Consider the following 21,445-nt stretch of genomic DNA (forward strand, 5'->3'; position numbering starts at 1 on the left):
AATCGTAGATCCCAGTCTATAGCTGCTCCAGCGGCTACCCCTTGTACGGAGGGGGGAAATAGTTATCCAGCAAAGAGGAATGAGCGAAACTGTCCAAAGTGTGCCAAGCTTGTGGCATCATATTCAATTGCTGCCAAAGGTGCATCAACAAAGTATTCAGCAAAGGCTGTGAATACTTATGTACATGTGATTTATTAGTTTTTTTTTTAGTTTTTATTTGCAAAATTCCCCCAAAAAACTTTTTACACGTTGTCATTATGGAATAAGGCTGTAACATAACAATGTGGAAAAAGTGAAGCGCTGTGAACACTTTCCAGATGCACTGTATATAGAAGGATTTAAATCTCACCATTTGACTTTTTGTGCACAAAATAAATGCAGGCCACCCCTCTCTATTTCTATGGTCCAGCTCTTTAATTCCAGTACCCCTACTTTCAGTCTGGCTTTTGAAGTTTGGGTGGTAATTAAACATAGGGGGGTATGTATTAGGAGTACCACAGCAAATATCTGGCTTCAATCGCAAGGACAACACAGATGGCATAGTGGTTGCCATTAATGCCTCACAGCACTGAGGTCATGACTTAAATTCCCGGTCAAGGCCCATCTTTGTGGAGATTGCAGTGTTCTCACCGTGTTTGTGTGGGTTTCCTTCAGGTGCTCCAGTTTCCTCTCACACTCCAAAAACATGCTAATAGGTTAATTGGCTTTTGACCTGAGTGTTGGTGTCTACATGTGAAATAGAATATAGATTGTGTAAGCTCCAATGGGACAGGGTGTGATGTGAGTGACTAAAATATTTCCTAAAGCACTGTGGAATATATGTGCACTATATACATGGGAAGGGTACGGGATGCCGGTGTTGGGATTCTGACCGCCGGCATCCTTCCCATTTATGTAGTTTAGGTTACAATCCCGACGCCTCCAGGTATGTAAGCCTAACCTAATCCTACTTACCCGCAGCCTAAACCTAACCCTCCTTATGTGCCTAACCTTAACCACAGTATTTCCCTTCGGGATTCCGGCAGCAGGATTCCGGATTATGATCGCATTCCTCTTAAATAAATGTTAATAAATAAGTGCAGTCTCCATAGATTTCTATACGGACTGCAAAAATACTGAAAGTATAGATGTGTCTACATCTATCCTCCGCCCGCTACAAGTCGCGTTACACTGCGCATCAGTGGTGTGCGACTCTGTAAGCGCTGGGCGTCTTTTCGTGCAGCTTTTTCCCTTAAAATGCGATGGGAATAGGATGCACAAGCAGGTTCTGCTAATTAAAGTAAGCGGAATTCCTATATTCTGTGTGCGCCTGCGGTTATATCCGCATGGTGCATACACACGGTGAGATATGTCAGATGAACGATTTGCAAATGATTGAACGATTTTTGACTGTATTAAAATGAATGGAAATTGTCCAAAACTGACTGCAAACACATCAGATGTCAGATATCGTTATCTGACAAACGGGAACGTGCATCGTTCATCGTTGCACACATGTCAGATTTTCCTTCAGATATGAGCGATTTTTAAAATCGTTATCGTTCAGATCTGAATAATAATGTGACGTGTGTATGCACCATTAGTGTCAGCAGCTGTAACACTGTAACGTAGCATTTCGCATGCATATACAGCCGCAGTTGAACACAGAATATAGGCATGCTGCATATTATTATTTTTTTTTTTAAATGTGTTTTATTGAATCACAAGCAATTTGAACAAGTGATCAAAGCAAAGTTATATAGTTGAAGTAATAGATACAAGTAAAAGCACGAGTTTATTTTACAGATATATATCATGGTCAGTAAGTGACGAGGCAAAAAATTTAATTTGCCAAACACCTGTCTAATCCAAAAAATGAAATAAGCATCAAAAAATAAAGACAGTAAAAAACATAAATTGAGCATAATAACTGTGCTACACAGACTAGGAAACCCCAATACTGATATAGGAGGTTCTTTATCTACTAGGCTTAATGAGTACCATGAGGTCGGTGAAAAACATTGGATGAGCAGCCATTGAATTTGCAACAGGAGTATATATATAACTCTCCCAGATGTTAAAATATTTTGAAACTCTAGATTTTATAGCCAAAGAAGCCTCCAGCCAATCCTTTATAAACAAATTAAATAATTTTTCTCTAAACAAAGAGAAAGGAGGCATTCCTGGCTGAATCCATACCTGTAGTATTGTCTTTCTAGTGACCGTATTCCGAGCAAGCAGGTATTTCCAACTCCCAGACAACACCCGCAGGCCTTGAGGAAGGATCCCCTGTATAGCGCATTAAGGAGTAAAGGGAACAAAATTGACTGACTAAATGCTCGAAAGCAAACCTGCAAATCCGAAGTCAAAAGGCTCTAACTACAGAGCAAGATCAGAGACCAGCTATGGGAATGGGAAGAACCCATTAAAAAAGCCTAATGCGGGTTAATATATGTCCTGTGAAAGATTTTTAAAAATAGCTCCCTATAATAGCTCATTGGATTGGGACAACAGGAGTCAGCAAGGGCTTTGAGCAATTGGTCAATTGTTAAGTTTGGGAAACTGTGCAGGCATGCCTGACAGAAATTTGGTATAATCTACAGTAGATTATCTTGTAAGAAAGTATAATGAAGTGAGATAGCTTTATATCTAGGTATAGGACAGAAGAAACCAGTGTCTATGGAATTTTCCCAATCCAACATGACTACCGCAATAATGAACTTGAAAATATGCAAAGGAGTAGGGAGCTAAGAACTCATACTTGTCCACCGCCTGATGGAAGGTGAGTGGTCGTTTATTGGGTTTACCAGACAAACATCCAATAGAGGTAATACCCTTAACCAACCTCATAAGGAAGGGGTTAGAGGCTAAGCCCCGCTGGAAGTCTGGATTGCGTAAGAGGGAGAGCGTATTATAAGCATTCAACCCAAATTTATTCACAATATGTGCCACACTGAGCGTATAACAGAGGAGCGGATTCTCTTTTAACTACAAGGGGATTTCTGCAACATGGAGATGGAGAAAAGAACACAAATTCCATTCATCCAAGAAATTGGCTTCCAGTGCCGTTTCAGTGTAAACACTAGAACCCTGCAGTCAATCGTAAAGGTGACACAACAAAGTTGCATAATTATAATGGGTGATATTAGGAAAATTCGGGATGCAGTTTATAGACCTGCGGACTAAATGCCGCCGGTCTATATCCCGACACGAGAAGCTCGACGGATGACTTCAGATAGGCGGCAAAATACAGATGCCTATCTGAATCCCGACACAGAAGAACGACAGCCCGAATGAGATAAGTCTGAGGCGTCCTTTAGCGTTAGCCGCGGGGGGAGGAGGGTTAGGTTTAGGGAGTGTTGTGGGGTTAGGTTTTGGGGGGGATGGTTAGGGTTAGGCACCCCTAGGGGGAGGGTTAGGGTTAAGCACCCTTGGGGAGGATTAGGTTTAGGCACCCCTGGGAGTTTTAGGGTTAAGCACTCCTAAGGGAGGGTTTGTGAACTTACCAGCTAAACAGACGTCTGTATTACATACTGATTTCGGAAAATTCATTCCCCCGTGGGGTTTTGGTTGTTGTAGATGAATAGGACCAATTTTACACCTTTTATTTTTCCAAATTAAATTACTGAAGGTTGTGTTGTTTTTTGTTTTTTTTTGTATCTGCCACATTGAGTAACATAGGGAGAGATTGAAGAATGTACAATTTAGGAAGAGAGACCATTCTAATCAAGCTGGCACTTCGCAAATAGGAGAGCTGAAGACGCCACCCATCAAGATTCTAAATCAAGGACGATAAGGCCTTAGAAGTATTCAAAGAGTATAAAGAGGGGTTTGCACTTCCAAATAAGTAAGACTCCTCCTCCGCCATAGAAAAGGAGTTGTAGCATGCCAAACTAGGGTGAATATAGCCTGATTTCAAATAAAAAGCATCTGATTTTTCTGCTTTGATCCGTAGGCCAGATATCGCTCCAAAATTCTGAAGCAAAGACAGTGTTGCAATGGAGATGGGAAAGATAAAGCAAAATATTGTCTGCATATGCCGTCATTTTAATTTCTACAGCCTATCCAAATACCATGAATTACCTAAGGTTGTTGGATTAAGCGCAGAGGGAGGTCTAACGATAGATTAGTAAAGGTGACAAGGGGCAACCCTGGCAGGTACCTCTGCTCATGGTTATGTCACCTCCCCGCAGTCCAATCAATAAGAGGGAAGCGAGTGGTGAGTTATAAAATTAGCGTATTGACCCAATTAAATCCTAACCAAAAGCACGGCAAGACAGAATTTCATACAAGTGCAACCAAAGAATAGTGTCAAAAGCTTTATGGGAATAGAGACTGAGGAGCATGTTAGAAGAGGAGGAATCCTGACTAAAAACTATAGTAGCAGAAATGGCTGATCAAATGCCTTTAACCGAATGTTAACTCTTGAAAAAACTTAACTGCTGTGGTCCGGGAGAGTGGACTATAATCTGTTGGCCATTATTTTAGCTAAAATTTTGAAGTCCAAATTAAGCAAAGTGATTGGGTGGTAAGAAGTCACCAATTGGGGGGTCTTTATTGGGCTTGGGCAAGAAAATGGTGTGAGCAGTATTAAATGAGGGGTAAAGTGGGAATGCCTGTCGATTTGATCAATAAAGGTCTAATATAATAGGGTGACATATTATGGCATAATAGTTTGTAATATTTGCCAGTGAAGCCACCTGTGGCCTTAAGTCGGTGAAGGCCTGAGATCAGATAATTCTTTCATAGAAATATTCTCATCCAAAATCTCTTTGGGTCTGAGATAATTTTGTGAGACAAGCTTCGCCCAAGAGCCTGCTCTGAAGAACATGATTCACTGATTTGGCTCTATATAACTTCATAATATTGCTATAATTGGGTGGCAATTACCTTTTGATTTAGTTTAATCATACCAGTGATTGGATCCCTGAGAGTATGTATATAGCTCCTTCTCCTCCAACCCCTAGACATGTTGGCCAACGATTTTTCCTGGCTCATTTCCCCAGCGAAAGTAATAAGGTCTAATTTAGATTGGGACAACACAAAAGATTCAAGCAAGCAACCGGCCACCCTATAAGAATAAAAGGATTAGTCGCAAGGTTGAGTAACATAAAAACTAAAGCTGAGGCCATAGCATCACGTATGGACTCATAACGGGCCCTCTCTTCCCTCTGCTTTTTGTAAACGCAGTTAATTGTGTCCTTGCATCACTGCCTTGGACGTCTCCCAAAAAAGGACAGGGTCATCCCAGTGTTGTATATTATCATCCAAGAATGTTTCATTAATAGTACTAGGTAGTACGTCTATCTTGCGTGTTCCAGCACGATTTTTATTCAGTTCCTTAAATGATGTGTACAGTGCATCCGGAAAGTATTCACAGCGCTTTACTTTTTCCACATTTTGTTATGTTGCAGCGTTATTTCAAAATGGAATAAATTCATTTTTGTCCTCAAAATTATGCACACAATACCCCATAATGACAATGTGTAAAAAATTTTTTGGAGATTTTTGCAAATTTAATAAAAAAAAAAAAAACAACTAAGAAAACACATGTACATAAGCATTCACGGCCTTTGCTCAATAATTTGTTGATGCACCTTTGGCAGCAATTACAGCCTCCAAGTATTTTTGAATATGATATGCCACAAGCTTGGCACACTTATCTTTGGGCTGTTTTGCCCATTCCTCTTTGCAATACCTCTCAAGCTCCATCAGGTTGGATGGGAAGCGTCGGAGCACAGCCATTTTCAGATCTCTTCAGAGATGTTCAATCGGATTCAAGTCTTGGCTAGAATTTTGAGGACAAAAATCAATTTATTAAATTTTGGAATAAGGCTTTAACATAACAAAATGTGGAAAAAGCGAAGCGCTGTGAATACTTTCCGGATGCACTGTATATACAGGAGCTGTATATACATCACTGGCTGCAGGAAGAGATGCTGTAAGATCAGACATGAACACGTTTAGGGTACATCTCTGAATACATAAAACTAAATTTCTATTACAAAGCTGTGGTTACATCGTAGGGAGTACATTATACTCTAACAAGGACTTCTCACCAGGTTTTATTGTCTGCATGCAACATCACGTCACACATCACAGAAAAGAGGGATATTGAAGGAACTGAATAAAAATCATGCTGGAACACACAAGATAGACGTTCTACCTAGTATTATAACAGGAGTGCTTTCAAGAAAGATTATTAGAAGAATACGGATCAAGTAACATTACTGAACTCATCCTTTTCTTATTTTTCTCTCCCTTTTAATTTTCACTTTCATTTTTTTGAGCATCTATATGAATGACACCTGCTTTGTTTTAAACTGTATTTGATTGAGAGTTATTGGTGACAAATCCAGAGTGGAATTAGGCCCTGATTCAGAGCCGGACGCTGATTCAGAGCCGGTGATCACCCACAGCTATAGCGAGCGGCCATGACGAGACCCTTGTGGTAGGGTCTCGTTGCCGCAAGCCCCAGAGAGATTTTGTCTCTAACAGAGCCGGAATCTCTCCACTGACATTACTTGTGATGTCAGTGGGGCCGGCCCCAAATGGTAGGCGTTCTCATGGGAACGCCTCCGTTTGGGCAGCCACCCCCCCAGCCCGCCCACCAAAGCGGGCGTGCTGTCACTCAACATCGACAGCACGCTCCCTTTGGTGCGAGACTCGGAGCGACGGAATGGACCTTTGCTATCCGGGTCTCGCGCATGTGCGCGACGGAGCCGGCTCCGTCGTGCGCATGCACTCTGGGCCACCATCGTATTGGACTTTATTCATTTTTTGTTCACACACCTGTAACAAGCTCTGAAAAGTGCATTTTCCCAAAAGAGAGACAGACATATTTTGGTGGCTTTAGCCATTGGAGCTTATAGTTGCATTACTATATGTGAGATATCCGAATGACAACTTGCGCATGCGTGGTCCGATGACCACATGTGCATTAGCTTTGTGGGGTGTGAAGCCAGAAGTAAAGTGACTGAATTAATAATATTTTTTTCTCTAAGCAGACATGGGCTCTTATTAGACCCCTGTCTCTGCAGGGGATGTTTGATGCATACCCCGAAAAAATATTTATTTTTGCCGAGTTATGCTTTGCAGGAGTAAAATGTAGGCAGTAATACATCTGCCCCTGAGTCACTTGGGACCTATTTGCACTACCAGCCTTTCTCTGTAAAGTTGTAGGGCTGAATGGGTCTTCAATAGGACCAGACAACCTTTTTCTTTCTCTCCCTTACCTGTAGAGTTGGTCCCCATGCTTGCTCCAATTCTTGCTATCTTTCCTCCGTGTTCACTCCAAACCTTAATGGGGTAAAGAAGACCGCTTTCAGACTTGTGGCTCACCTAATCATCTAAGCATAAATCTCCTGCTTCTCTTTGGATAGTGGACTCAAATTTACCGTTTGGTAGTCCTTATTTTGAGATTGGGACATGGTTAGTTCTGTCTGCACCAACGTTACCATTCTTTTCTAGGAGTTTTCCAATGGCTTGGTTAGGATTGTTCTGTCCACATTAGACACTCAGTATCCACTACCTTCCTATTCTCACAAAATTTGCTATATCCTTCAAAATTCATTGAGAAATTGTTCACATTTATAAACTGGAGGACAGTAATATGGAGAGTGATGATGGCTGTTACGGTACACAGGGGCTCTCCCTCAGGCTGTAGAGACTCAAGATAATGTCACCAGGCTTTTCCCTTGCATTCAGAAGACTGCATGCAGCACACAATACTGCTTTTTATTGGAATGCTAGGTGTGCTGATTCCAGGGGTGCTTTGTTTTGACTCTAGGGGGTATATTTACTAAAGCAAGAGTTTTTAAAAATGGAGATTTTGCCCATAGCAACCAATCCTATTCGACTTAACATTTAACTAGCCCCTTCTAGAAGGTAATAGTTAGAATCTGGTTGCTATGGGCAACATCTCCACTTTTAAAAACTCTCACTTTAGTAAACATACCCCTAGACTATTGAGGGAGTAGTGCAAAATAATATAATATCCAAACTACATTGTGTTGCACCAAATCTAAGCACAGCAGAACTTGACTCCTATGTTACATCCTAGGAACCAGCTTAAGTTTACCACCAAATAACCTTTTGATGACTGACTCCCATCCACCTTTACTTTGTACTGGTATGTACTCTGACTGCCGGATCCTCCCCAGCCTCTATCAAATGAATCAACTATATTTTGAACCCAAGCACCAGTTAGAAAGCAAACTGACATCCACATGTCAGGCGGAAAGATTACTAGTTCTGTACCCCTGTATGTCCTACTACATGCACCTGCCTAATAGCAAATGTAGCATATTTATTGTGGTGTGTTAGTTCAGGACCATCTTCTTCCAGCTACATAAAAAGAGCACAAGTACAGGGAGATGCCCAAGGGCGGACACAATCAATCAGCCAATAAGAATGTGAAACATTCTCATTGGCTGATTTACTTGTGGCCGCTCATGCTGCTTGTAACACTTGGTTGTTGCTCTGCCTACACCATATACCGTGTGAGTAAATGTTCTTACTACCTCACTTGCTGCCTCGCCTTCAAGTTGATGTCGTTACTAACTTAGAGAGAGGTCCATGTTCATTAAGACAAAACGTGTCTATATTGACCACACATACAGCTATGTCCTCATATATCTAGCCTCCTTACACATTAAACAGCCCTTCCAGTCGCGCCATACCGTGGCATGACTAGGTAGCGCAGAGTGTCTTTTTGTGCAACTCTTTACCTTCAATTGCATCTTATTCACACAGCAATATGAATAGGTAGCACAAGCAGGTTCTGCTGATGAAAATGATATGCAGCATGCCTGTATTCTGTGAGAGACTGTGGGTGTACAGTATCTGTATGCGAAATGCTACGTTAGTGTCAGCTGCTGTAACACTGTAAGGTAGCGTTTCGCATGAAGATACACCTTTCAGTCGCATACAGAATATAGGCATGCTGTATATAATTTTTTTCAACAGAAGCTGCTTGTGCGTCCTATTCACATCGATGTGCGAATAATATGCATTTGAAGTGAAAAAGTTGCACGAGAGGACGCTCTGCGCTACCGAGTCACACTGAGCTCCCGCGTTGTGTAGCTCGACTTGTAGCGCACGGAGGATAGATGTATGTACTAATTTACATAACCCTCCATCACTGAGAAACAAATGCTCAGCATTAAGTGCCAACGTATTACTCAGCTCTGTACGAAGAGCTGACCAGTCCCTGCACCAGTGGGGCTTATAGTCTATTCATAATTTTCATGTCTAAGCAGCCTTAATGGGACATGTGACACGTAAGGTTTTTTGTCTATGGAATTTCATAGCTTTTTTTAAAATTTATTAACTATCAGGGTTTGGATGAGCAAACCGGGCCACCTGCAGGGGAGAAGGGCAACAAAATGGTACACTAGCGCAGGTGGAAAAGGGGACAGCACACAGGAGGTTGGTTTGGGAGGTGCAGATTGCGAGACGGCTGTAGGCGTGTAGGGTAGCGGCAGCAGCCGTGGTGCAGTGCAAAGGGGGCATCAGTGGGTGACAGAGGGCTCACTGGTAGTGCGTATGCACCTAGTCACAGATGTACGAATGCAGCAGTGAGATCCATCTGCGCATCTGTTAAAAATTGTGTAAAAAAAAAAGTGTAGCCCCGCCCCCTAGAAGACAACCAGCACCGGGCTTTGGAGCCCCAGTGCTATATACACGGGACAAATGACATAGGGGTCCCCCGTATGAAGCACAACCAGCACCAGGCTTTTGAGAACCAGTCCTGGTTGCCAAAATACAGGGACAAATGACGTAGGGTTCCCTCGTATTTAGCACAACCAGCACTAGTTGGTCCTGGTTCTGGAAATACAGGGGGAAAAAAATGCATAGGGCCCCCCTGTATTTCCCAGAACCACCAGCAGACCATTTCTAGCATGGGGGTGATGCCACAGCCAGGGGAGCCCTTTCACCGGGCCCCCCAGCTGAAGCATCACCCCTGACTGCTAGTCAGCCCAGGCCGGGGATCCCAGGGGAGTTGGGGCATCCCAGGCCCAGGCTGATAGCCCGGGGCTATGCCCAGCACTCCTGGACAGTGGGCGCTGGGTTGATTTGTGTTGTGTATGGATATATAAATATTGTCTTTTGCAGTAGTACTGCAGGTCCCAGCAGGCATCCCCCGCATACTGGCACTTGGAGAACCACAAGTACCAGCAGGCGGGGCACTAAAGGCCTGCTAGTAACTATAGTACCCCTGCAAAAGAAATATTAAAATAAAACAGACAGACAACGTTTTTATTTATATTTTATTTAGCGTGACCTTCACCTAGGGGGCGGCAGCCTTAAGCTCTTTTACATGGCTGCCGCTCGCCCAGGACTTCTATGGCATCTTCACCTGGAAGGCGACGGCCTTTAAGCTCTTTTTTTCCTGGCAGTCGCCCATCCAGGGCTTCCGCGGCGTCTTCTGTCTTCGGCCGCTCTTCTCTGCAGGTTGCCCGCCTCCGACTGAGTGCACAGCAACTCGCACTGGCAGTATTTAAGCCAGCCGAGGAGGCGGGGCGATGACGTCGCGAGCCGTGATTGGCTAGCAGCGGCCATCTTTGAATTTCAAAAATGGCGCTAACGTGCCAGTTTTTAAAAGGGTACGCTCGGTTCTCACCATTAAAGTCAATGGTGAGAACAGCTCATTGGCTGAGAGACGGAAGGCTCGCCTCTCTCAGCCAATGAGCGCTCCGCACCGGGATTTCTGTACTGAAATCCCGGGCGGAGCTGTCATTCGGGTAGTAGTGTTCTTAGAGAACACTACTAATGTGCGAGGGTCCAGGTATCTCGTTTTTTTTTTTCTGCCAAGACCCTGGATTGTGTGAAGAGGACCTGATCCACGCATAGGAGGAGGTGAGTATGGAATTTTTATTACAGGTACTCCCCATTGGATTATTTACTGGAGAAGAGGATAGAATGGCTTCAGGGATACTAGGTGAGTATGTGAGATAGTGTGTGCATGTGTGAGTACATGTGTGTGTGCATATCTGTTTTAATAAAATTGTACTTTTCTACGGTGTGTGTTTTTTTAATATTGCTTTTGCTGTGGAACTAAAAGTACCAGCAAGCCCGTATTGCCCCGCATGCTGATACTTGTGGTTCTCCAAGTACCAGCATGCGGGGGAGGCTTGCTGGGAACTGTAGTTCCACAGCAAAAGCCACTATTTATATTTTCATATGCACCACACTTTAAATAATCAACCCGGCACCCACCGTCCAGGGGATAGCCCCGGACTTTCAGCCTGGGCCTGGGTTGTCCTGAGGAGGGGGACCCCCTTTTTGGGGGGGTCCCCAGGGATCCCCGGCCTGGGCTGACTAGCAGTCAGGGGTGATGCTGGGGGTCCCGGTGAAAGGGCTCTTCTGGCTGTGGCATCACCCCCCCTGCTAGAAGGAGTCCGGTGCTGGTTCTGGTAAATACAGGGGGATCCTACGCATTTTTTCCCCCTGTATTTCCAGAAACAGGACCGGCTCTGAGCCCTGTGCTGGTTGTGTTAAATACGGGGGACCTCTAAGTCATTTGTCCCCCGTATTCTGGCAACCAGGACAGGTTCTCAAAAGCCTGATGCTGGTTGTACTTAATAAGGGGGACCCCCACATCGTTTGTCCCCTGTATTTAGCATAACCAGTACTGGGGCTCCAAAGCCCGGTGCTGGTTGTTTTCTGGGGGGCGGGGCCACCCCATTTTTTTTAAATTAAACACTGAAGCAGGTATCATGGATCTACCAGATCCGAGCCTGCATTCTGTGTGCTGCTACCTCCCCCGGGTCCTAGTGCCCACCCCACCGCCGTCTGCACTGCTGCCCGCACCGCGCCTTTCTGCTGGCTCCCGCTGCAGCTAAAGCCAGCTTCTTTCCCCGGAGCCCAGCACCACTAAAGCCCGCAAACGACGGCCATCTTTGTGCACCCAAGTGAAGCCACAGTTGTTACACCTGCTGGAGGCTCGTACTGTGGCTGTGCAACAAGTTGAAAAGTCCTATCTCTATAATGGTGCATTCTTGAGGTAAAAGTTTCGAAACTGAAACTTTCTAATTTACCTGAACCTAAAAAGCACGTACCCTGGCACAATAGCTACCTAATAAAACAAACCCGAAGTCTAAATTCCACCCCTACTCTGAGTTTTGCCTTCCTAAAACCCCCCGTAGACTACAGCAGAAAAGTAGTCCTAATTGGGAATGTCAGAAAAAAGTGACAGTTGGAGTTTTCGATTACTCCCAAATCCTAATTTGTTTTATGTTTTGCCATGAAATTTGGCATGCAGCACCCAGTGACAATTCTACCCGGCCATGCCAAATTTCAGATCCGTACCTCTAATAGCTTTTGAGGTGTAGCCCCTTGAACACCCTGCCCCCCCCCTCCAGAATTCTCTATGGATGCAGCCTTAATATAGGGACACGACTGTACCCTTATAATTCCCTACCACACACACATCCACTTGTGTCTGCAGCCAGGTATTCTTACAAGTATGCTTTTTGGAGTAAGCTGGAGGACCCCAAAGAAACCCATGTAATAAGATTGTTGTTTGACATTATCTATTATTTTACAGGGCATACATTTGCAGAATGTGTTTTCCGCTGGTCGGATGATTGGTTGGTATGATCCAAATGTGACCAGAGTGGAACATGCTGGATTTGGTGTTGTCCTAGGGGAAGACAAGTAAGCAATGAAACGGACTACATATAACAGTGTAACATTTGCTATTACTTAGAATAAAAACTGTTACTGAAGAGCTACATAAATTATTTTATTTATTTTGAAAGTAATATTTGTATGTTAGTATATTGGGCAATGGTGTAAACTGTTTATAAGGAATGTCACTTGATAGTCACACTATTGCACACGATGCTTTTACCTTTTAATCAGCCAATGGACACAGCACACTTACACGTTATGTATAATACAAACTGTATAGACATTCTGAACCTACAAGTTGCCAGTGTGTTTTATGCACAGAATGAAGTTTTCATTAGTGCATTTGTTTTTAGTAACTGTCACATATAGGACGTAGCTCTGCCTTACATATTATCCTGACTTTTCAGTTATCAACAACCCAGTTATGCTCTTTTATTATATCTCATTAATATGAGCTATTTCTTACCTATTCTGTATTACAGAAAAAAATTTAAGACCAGGTCAGGTGACACAGTGAGATTAATTGACTTGCTGGAAGAAGGGCTCAAACGCTCGATGGACAAATTAAAGGATAAGGAGAGGGATAAGGTAAACTACTTCATGGGCATAAAATAATGAAGAGTTTTGTCATATCTGTGGCTTGTTCGGTGCAGTTACTACTATTCCCCTGCAGCTAGTGCACATATTCCTTTACCTATCGTGCTGTAGTATCTTTTTTGCTGTAATTTTATTTTAAACAGCAGATGGCCGTTGATGGCTTCTAATTTTACCTAAATCCGCCCTTGAAAATATATTTCCCCTCAGAAATTTGTATCACTTATTCTTTATTTCAGAGGTTCTCAACTCTAGTCTTCAAGTGCCCCCAACAAGTCATGTTTTATGGAATTTTTTGATACTACACAGGTGAGGTATTCTATTTGTCTGGCTCAGTAAGTATCCCACCTGCTTCCACAGACAGAAATCCTCAAAACATGACCTTTTAGGAAAACTTGAGGGTTGAGATTGAGAACCACTGTGTAACCTTCATTACTATTGCGTATGGAGATGGGAAAAATGTAGCGTTGAAGGGAGAGTAGCATATGTGTATAATATAAATGTACTTTGTTATTTCAATGTGTGTATATTGTAGAGGTGCGGTTCTCACATATAGTATGATATTATGTGGGACAGATATGCAATGCTTCCTTGGTAACTAGAAATGTACTGAACTACAGTGGCACAAGCCCAGAAGGTTCTGGCTGCCTAAAACTGGTTAGGGAGAGTCCTGCAGACTGTGTACACCAACACTGAAGATAAAGTTACCGTTGGAGAGACGGGTCAGTTAGAGCTGGGTTGGCCGTGAGGTAACAGCTGCGAGAGGAGGCATTGAGTCAGGGACAAGTACCAGAGACGAAGCCTGTGCTCTCTAGTGTGAGGAGTCTGGTGACAGACCGCAGATTTGTTTCATGGACGGCAGCCAGATTGGATGAAGAGGAGTGATAAGTTGTTGCAGTTGAGTGGGGGAGCGAAGCAGAGTCCTACTCCCTTGAAGCGGAGGTAGAAACAGAGGCTTAATAGAGGAGTGGGGAGCTGAGAGTGCTGCACAAGGCATCGGAGTGGCGCTGAGGAGGAGGAGGAGCAGACAGCGCTGTTAGTGGGCTCTCTCTGGGGACAGAGCTATAGGGTTTTCTTTACATATACTACTAGCTATTTTAAACTTCTGCTGACAGACATACAGTACCATGGCCAGAATAGTAATGACATAAATACATCTGCAGCCCTCCTTACAAAGTATAGTATACAGGGCCACTCGCAATGAGTGATAAAACTTGTTCCATATGATAATGGTGCTCCAGCCAATTAGCTCCCAAATGTTTGAAAAATGACAGTTGGGAGCTGATTGGTTGGAGCACCATTTATCATACGCAACGAGTTTTATCACTCGTTGTGAGTGATAAAACTTATTGATAAATCAGGCCCACAGACTGCAGTATAAGTGCATGGCTAAACGTAGGCTGCCTGTTGCATTCAAGTAGGACACTGTAACCGGAAACAGCTAAAATGTATTGTGCAGGTAGTGCTTTATCCACATAAGGAGTCAGGTCATTTTAGAAGAATACAGGTACCTCATAGAGGCAGGGAAATACTGCAAAGGCGCTATAACCATGTGAGCATGGTATCAGACCAAACAATTAAAATTTTAAACAATATTTATTAAACATGTAATAATGAATAACTCCCGGGAGTACATAGATAATCTCACATATAAATCATAAAAGCCTAATGATAATGAAAGGTTAATAAAAATGAATCTAATGCACATAAAACACAAAATTGACTGATCTGTATAACTGATGGATAGATATCAATCACAATTTAGAAGTGAGAGTTCCAGTAGTTATTAGGAGCATAGTAGAAATTCTTAAATAATATGTAAGTCCCGCAATGCCGACATAGGCTGTAATCCTTTTAGTAAGGGAAATGTATATTTATAGAGGGGAGATTTTGTGAGCAAGAGACTCTTGATACTCACTCCGTTAATGTCCTCTGTCAGACTCCAGTCTGAAAATAAAGACCGTAGAAACTGTGGGATAGTTCCCTGTGACAGACTCCAGTCTGAGGGTATGAGCCGCCGAGCCTGTGGCACTGTGTGTGTCTGCAGCAGTCTGGCTCAAAGCGGGTAACCCAGGGAGGCAGCTCCAGGTAGTCTTACTCGTCTGGCTGCTGATGACATGCCGCATCTAAATCTCCAAAAGCAGAGTCTCTGCCTGAATAAAAGCTCTTATTCCAGCAAGCTTGCCAAGGATAAACCGGGTATGCTGCAATTGGTGGGTGAACTACTAATGGAAAGGCACCTTTTGCTCCGACGCGTTTCCCCGTGCTGCACGGCTTTATCAAGAAGCAGGACCGCTGTGGTATATATACAGTGTGTATATATTAGGGATGTGCAGGCTCGGTTCCATTCGGTTTTTTTTACCGAATCTTATTGGCTATCCAAAACTCGTGACAGCTGATACCCAATAAGATTCGGTAAAAAAAAACGAACGGAACCGAGTAGAACCGAGCCTGCACATCCCTAGTATATATATATTTATATATATATATATATATATATATATATTGTGACACAGTCAGATTAGGGGTTACCTCTCCTGGGTAGAAGGACTCCTTTCTTACACACACCCACAGCAGCAGGGAAGCAGCACACCAGTCTGGATGCAAGTACAAGCTGGTCGGCGCCAGTCTTTATTGTACAATGTCAGAAATAACATAAAGAAAACATAAATCCTAGCCCTGTCGGGGCACTAACTTCACAGGTAGTTCCCTCACTACCAGAACCTGGCAGGGCCTAATGCCCTCACCAGCAACAAAAGCACAGCACAACACTTACAGTTAAGCTGGCCACACATCTAAAGATTATCTGTCCAACCAGCCAACTAGTAGATTGGTTACAATGAAAATCTGGTAAGGAATACAATTAGCAATTTGCTCCCAAACGCTGGAAAATGGACCAAAACTGTTGTTTGAACAAATTGTTTAGATCAAACATTTAACAAACTTGTCTGACGCCATTTTCATCTGTTTTCTGGCATTTAGAAGCAAATTGCTGATCATCAGTTACTCCCATACGCTACCAGATTTTCATTCCAACCAATCAACAAGTTGGCTGGTTGGATGTAAGTTGTTCTAGTGTGTGGCCAGCTTTAGGGTTTTCCAGTGTCTCTGAGCAAACTCCCTGTCTGCTCTCCCAGGTGAGCCAATCAGCCCTCAACACACTAGGCTTATATTGGCCACTCTCAGGTGGAAACCCTAACAAACCTGTTACCAGGCTGCGAGAACCAAAACCTGGAGTGGCCGTGGGTGGAGCCCTCCCTCTCCTCTCACCCACAACCCCCAGGTCCCAAACCGGCTTTTCAAAAAGCCGAAACTCAAGCCTGCTACACTGCAGACTTTCTCCTGGGGATTTAAAACACATAAGACAGGAATCTGGGATAAATGTCCCTGTCACAGACCACTTTACCAGTGATCCTATCACAATATATATATATATATATATATATACTGTATACATATATATGTATAATATACGATATACACCTCTGCGTTCCATACTCTGCAATTATGATGCTAAACAACTACTTCGATGGGTGGAACGTTCAAACTGACTTTTAAGGAGGTCACTTAGAGAGAAAGTGGACGGAGCTAAAGTACCAACCAATCTGCTTCTAATTGTCATTTTTCAAACACAGCCTGTGACATGACAGGAGCTGAACGGTTGGTACTTTAACTTCGTCCACATTATCTCTCTCCAAGGCTTAGTAAATCGACCTCTGTGGGGGGTATCCAATTAGCCACGATAACCCATATTCTACAAAAGGTTTTCACCAGCCGCGGTATTGGCACATGCGAAAAGTGGTATAGGAATTATCGTAAATTTCTTTTCACCACTCACCTCTGAGCAGGTGATAAGTTTTGGCTAAAAATGTCGGGACTTGGGGCCTGATTCAGACTTGGGAATAGAGAGAGAGATCTCTCTCAACTGTGAACCTGAACAAACCATATTGCAATGCAAGCGGTGTAAATACATACATTTGTTTACATGTGGGGTAAATACTGGCTGCTTTTGCATGTAGCCCAGAAATACTGCACAGCTTTATTATTACTCTACAATTTAGATGTTAGTTTGGACACACTCCTCCCAAATCTAAATCTCCCTGCACATGTTAAATCTGCCCCACCTGCAGTGCAGCATGGTTTCACCAAGATGATCAGTTGAGAGAGATATCTCTCTCTATTGCCAAGTCTGAAACAGGCCCTTCTTGCAGAATCACTGGGACACCCTCCTTAATTTTTTTTTTGTTGCCTAATTAGTCATTAATTAGCTTAATTTGGGCAATAATAACATGTCATTTTTGGGGTGAAAAAGTAAAGTGTGTTGGAAAATGGGTTTAATGTAGTGGGGCAGGTATATGGGGGTGCTGTATTGATGGGACATGTGTTTTAAACATTACAGGTGCAAGTGACAGGTGTGTTTTAAAGAAAAAATTAAAAATTAAATGTCTTATGACGACAAAGATGTACCCCTAATTTAACTACTGCATTTATTTTGGCCAAAAAATATTGCTTTCTATCATTTTTTCACTGTTAGAGAAAAATGCACATAACAACAGCCATTGGACACAATTTAATAACCCCAAACCCTTGGATTATGGCCACTAACACACTCCTATGCCATTAACCTACCTTAGTTTAGCTTTTTTGGGGGTTCAGGAATGATTTCCCCATTTTCACCTGTGCTTGTCGCCTATCATCCATGCAAGAATTATCGCGCAAATTGGTTATCTCCGGTTTTACAATAGGATAGCACGATAAATGCTAAGTGATAAGTGCATACATGCGATAAGCGGCAAATTCGGGCGATAGGTGCAAAGTTTTCTCTGTAGAAAAACTTATCGTTAGCGTGGCTAATTGGATACTCCCCTTAGTCCTTATTGTGGTGGCTTGCAAAACTTAAGGTTTCATATAACAGCTGCCATACAGTATATTACCTAATTTCTGTCATCTGTCAAGATAGACCTTGGTAAAAATAAAGTCCTCCAAATAGTACAGGTCCACACAATGTGACAGAGCAGGTATATCTGGATTGCCCTATGCAGTTTGTGGTCTGTGATCCCCACGGGGATCACAAGTGGGGCAGGCAAGTGATCACCACTGGGAGGACCCGGTGCGATCAGTGCTTTGATACCGCACCAGCCGCTGTAAACAGTGAGGATTTATACTCAAGTTACCTGGTTTCATATTTTACATTGTTTTATACGAGGACCGATTTAAGTCCAAGGGACACTATTTTATATATGTATGTTTTATTATGTGGTAGATTTGTTATATCTCATATGTGTCTCATTGTACTGTCGCATCCAGCAGGCACCCAGTGGTCGGCCGCTTCATGACTATACCACATTTTCATCTTCGGGGTCCATAGGGATCCACAGGGATACCATGGCATATTATGGTTGGAGACCAGGCACCAAACAGTTAAAGCTTCAGCTCCCAGTATGCCCCGGTTCCTCCTCCATATATACCCCGCCTCTAGCCATAGGACTTCAGTTGTTCGTTTGGTGCGGCAGGATCAAGAAGCACCTTTGTAACGGGACTGCTCTGGTAGTCCTATGCTTTTATTTTATGTTTTATTTTGTTTGAGTCCAGAGTACTCACCGTCTGTATTAAGACGTAGATAATGCAGCTCCATCTACCTCCGCCGGGCCGCAACATCAGTAACTGTGCTGCTGATTTCCTTGTGTCACGGCTGAGCTTGCTAGCAGCAATGCTGTGGCCCGGACTGCAAACGGACGCACGTAGCTGTCAGGTAAGACGACTCCTCACTTACGGGGAATTGGTCGCGGCAGTCCTTGCTTCTGGTGTTAGAGACGCACCAGAAGCCGCTGCTGTCAGGGCCTGGGATTGTCCGCATCCTCACTACACCACTGGGGCCTTATCGTCTGACGACTGGGATCGGCAGCAGGCGCTTCTGCTGCCACGAGGCCAGCGTACCCGGATGGTTAACGAAGCTTAGGGGAGGTAGACACGCCCCCAGCACCTCCGACCCAGACGCATTGTTCAGTAAGGTTTTGTGCGTCTGGGTTCTCCGCCTATATGAGACGCTCATGGTCCACGCTCAGTGCGCCCTGTAGCTGTTGGTCTCAGGAGGGTTTGGCTCAGTCTCCCTATATACCTCTCCCTTGGTTAAGGTATATAGTGCTCTATATCCTACCATTCCTTTGTGCTTGTGTAGTTGATTTAGAGTCTATTGTAATTATAATACATATGCATTGTATTTGACTGTTTGCTAGCTGCTGTATTGACACTGTCTTTTATTTCTGAAAATCAATTATAACTATCACTGTTTTTTCACTCCATCCTTTTTGGGTGGAGGTTTCTTCTGAGTACTTTATTAATTTTAAGATTTTGTGAAGGCTGTCACATAGCATTGCAATTATTGCCTTTATTGACCATGTCAAAAGATAAAGGGAAACAGGAGGGGGAGCCACCTGTGTTGGTTTCATGTAAATCATGTATGGCCTATGTATCCACTCAGGACGTAAGGGATGGTTTGTGTGTTGTCTGTTATAAAGAGCCACCTCACCAGTCCACTTTACCTGACTCTGGATAAGAGCAATCTTGGGTTTCCTCTTTGTCTCAGGTAATGAAGCAGGCGGTGGATCGTATGACTGCTCCCACATTGCCTCCTTTGATGCGGTGTCCACAGTATGCTATGTTTGCACCTTCTATGCATCCTTCTTGGATGTTTATGGCCATTCTAGTCAGAGTATGGCAACATCTAATGTTGATAGAAGACCGGTAGTTACTAAGGCACATAAGTGCAAGTTAATTTTTTGTGAGTCTGCTCAACAGATGGATTCAGACGCATCATCAGAGGATTCAGATGATGCGCAATGTTCCTCTACAGAGTCTAGCTCGGGGGAGGAGGACCAGCTGTCCACAGTGGATGTTTCTTCTTTGGTAAAAGAGGTTAAATCAATCTTAGATATTCAGGATGATGAACCAGCTCATAGTAAGAAGGCTCCAGTGTTTAAGCACCACCGGAAGGTGGTGAAAACGGAGTTCCCTGAATCTGAACAGCTTACTGAGCTTATGGATGAGGCATGGGGAAACCCTGACAGACCCTTGTGTCCGCCTTCTGTATGTACTAAGCGGGAGGTACCTCCTACTGTGGATGCTCATGTGACACATGTAATCAGAAATGCTACATTGCCTATTCCGTTGGCATCGTCCCCGAAGGATTCCACGGATAAAAGGATTGAAGTGTGTCTTAAAACGATTTTTTCATCATATGGAGCTGTTACTCGTCCAGGTATGGCTGGAGCCTGGGTAGCCAAAGCGGTTGAAGACTGGATAGGAGCATTGAAAAATTCTTTACCAAATGCTACCAGAGAACAGATAATGCATATCTCCCATATACGGGAAAGCGGCTTCCTATCTGGGAGGAGCTGCTGTAGATGCTGATATGTTAGCTTCTAGACCATCAGAAGCTTCAATAGTGGCACGCAGGGCCCTTAGGTTAATATCCTGGAAAGCTGATACAGGATCAAAGAAGGCATTGGAAGTTTTACCTTTCTATGGAAAAGTACTTTTTGGAGCAGTGCTGGATAAAATAATAGCTACTCTGGCGGCTTCAAAATCAGCAGGTCTGCCATCTATGGTGACTATAAAGTCTAGGCTGGTTTCTTTTAGGTCCTTCGGTTCTCGGACGAGCAAGGGAACAGTCTTCCTCTAAGATGTCTAGTTTTCGCAAAATATTAAGGCGACAAACTAAGAGGTCTGGCCCGGCAAGACGTCCAGCTTCTAAGCTAGACAACAAACCTTCTGCCTGATGGGGGGGAGCCTCCTCCTGTGGGATACCAGGGTGGGAGGTCGACTTCAGTTTGCGAATTGTTAGCGTCAAACAACAACAGATGCCTGGGTCTGAGAAGTGGTCTCTCCAGGAGCATGTCCTCCCTTTCAGAAGGCATCCTCCCCAGAAGTTTTTTTTGCACAGATCCCCCCCCCCCATCAGATGTGGTCAGGGCCTCAGCTTCCATTCACTCTCTGCTGCAGGCAATGGTAATAGTCCCGGTTCCTGTGTTGCAACAGGGAAGGGGTTATTCTTCCATTCTATTTCTGGTTCAGAAACCGAATGGGGTTTATCGCCCTATACTAAATCTAAAAACCCTCAACAGGTTTATCCATGTACCCAAGTTTTGTTTGGAAACTCTCCAGTCAATTATTTTGGCAATGGAGCCGCGGGATTACATGGTTTCCCTGGACATTCAGGATGCATATATGCATGTTC

At 43.6% G+C, this 21,445-nt stretch overlaps 1 protein-coding gene across 2 annotated transcripts in view; it reads left to right on the plus strand.

The window, feature by feature from the left end:
* RARS1 (arginyl-tRNA synthetase 1) overlaps window positions 1-21,445 on the plus strand; it is a 100,908-nt gene that overhangs the window by 62,504 nt on the left and 16,959 nt on the right. For both annotated transcript variants that reach the window (XM_088454940.1, XM_088454939.1), the window contains 2 exons: window positions 12,530-12,639; window positions 13,098-13,203. In XM_088454940.1, the coding sequence (XP_088311066.1) occupies window positions 12,530-12,639; window positions 13,098-13,203 (216 nt within the window). The remainder of the gene's footprint in view (window positions 1-12,529; window positions 12,640-13,097; window positions 13,204-21,445) is intronic.

This window comes from Taudactylus pleione, unplaced genomic scaffold (assembly GCF_031769625.1).
Source record: "Taudactylus pleione unplaced genomic scaffold, aTauple2 ptg000637l, whole genome shotgun sequence".
NCBI classification, from domain to species: domain Eukaryota; kingdom Metazoa; phylum Chordata; class Amphibia; order Anura; family Myobatrachidae; genus Taudactylus; species Taudactylus pleione.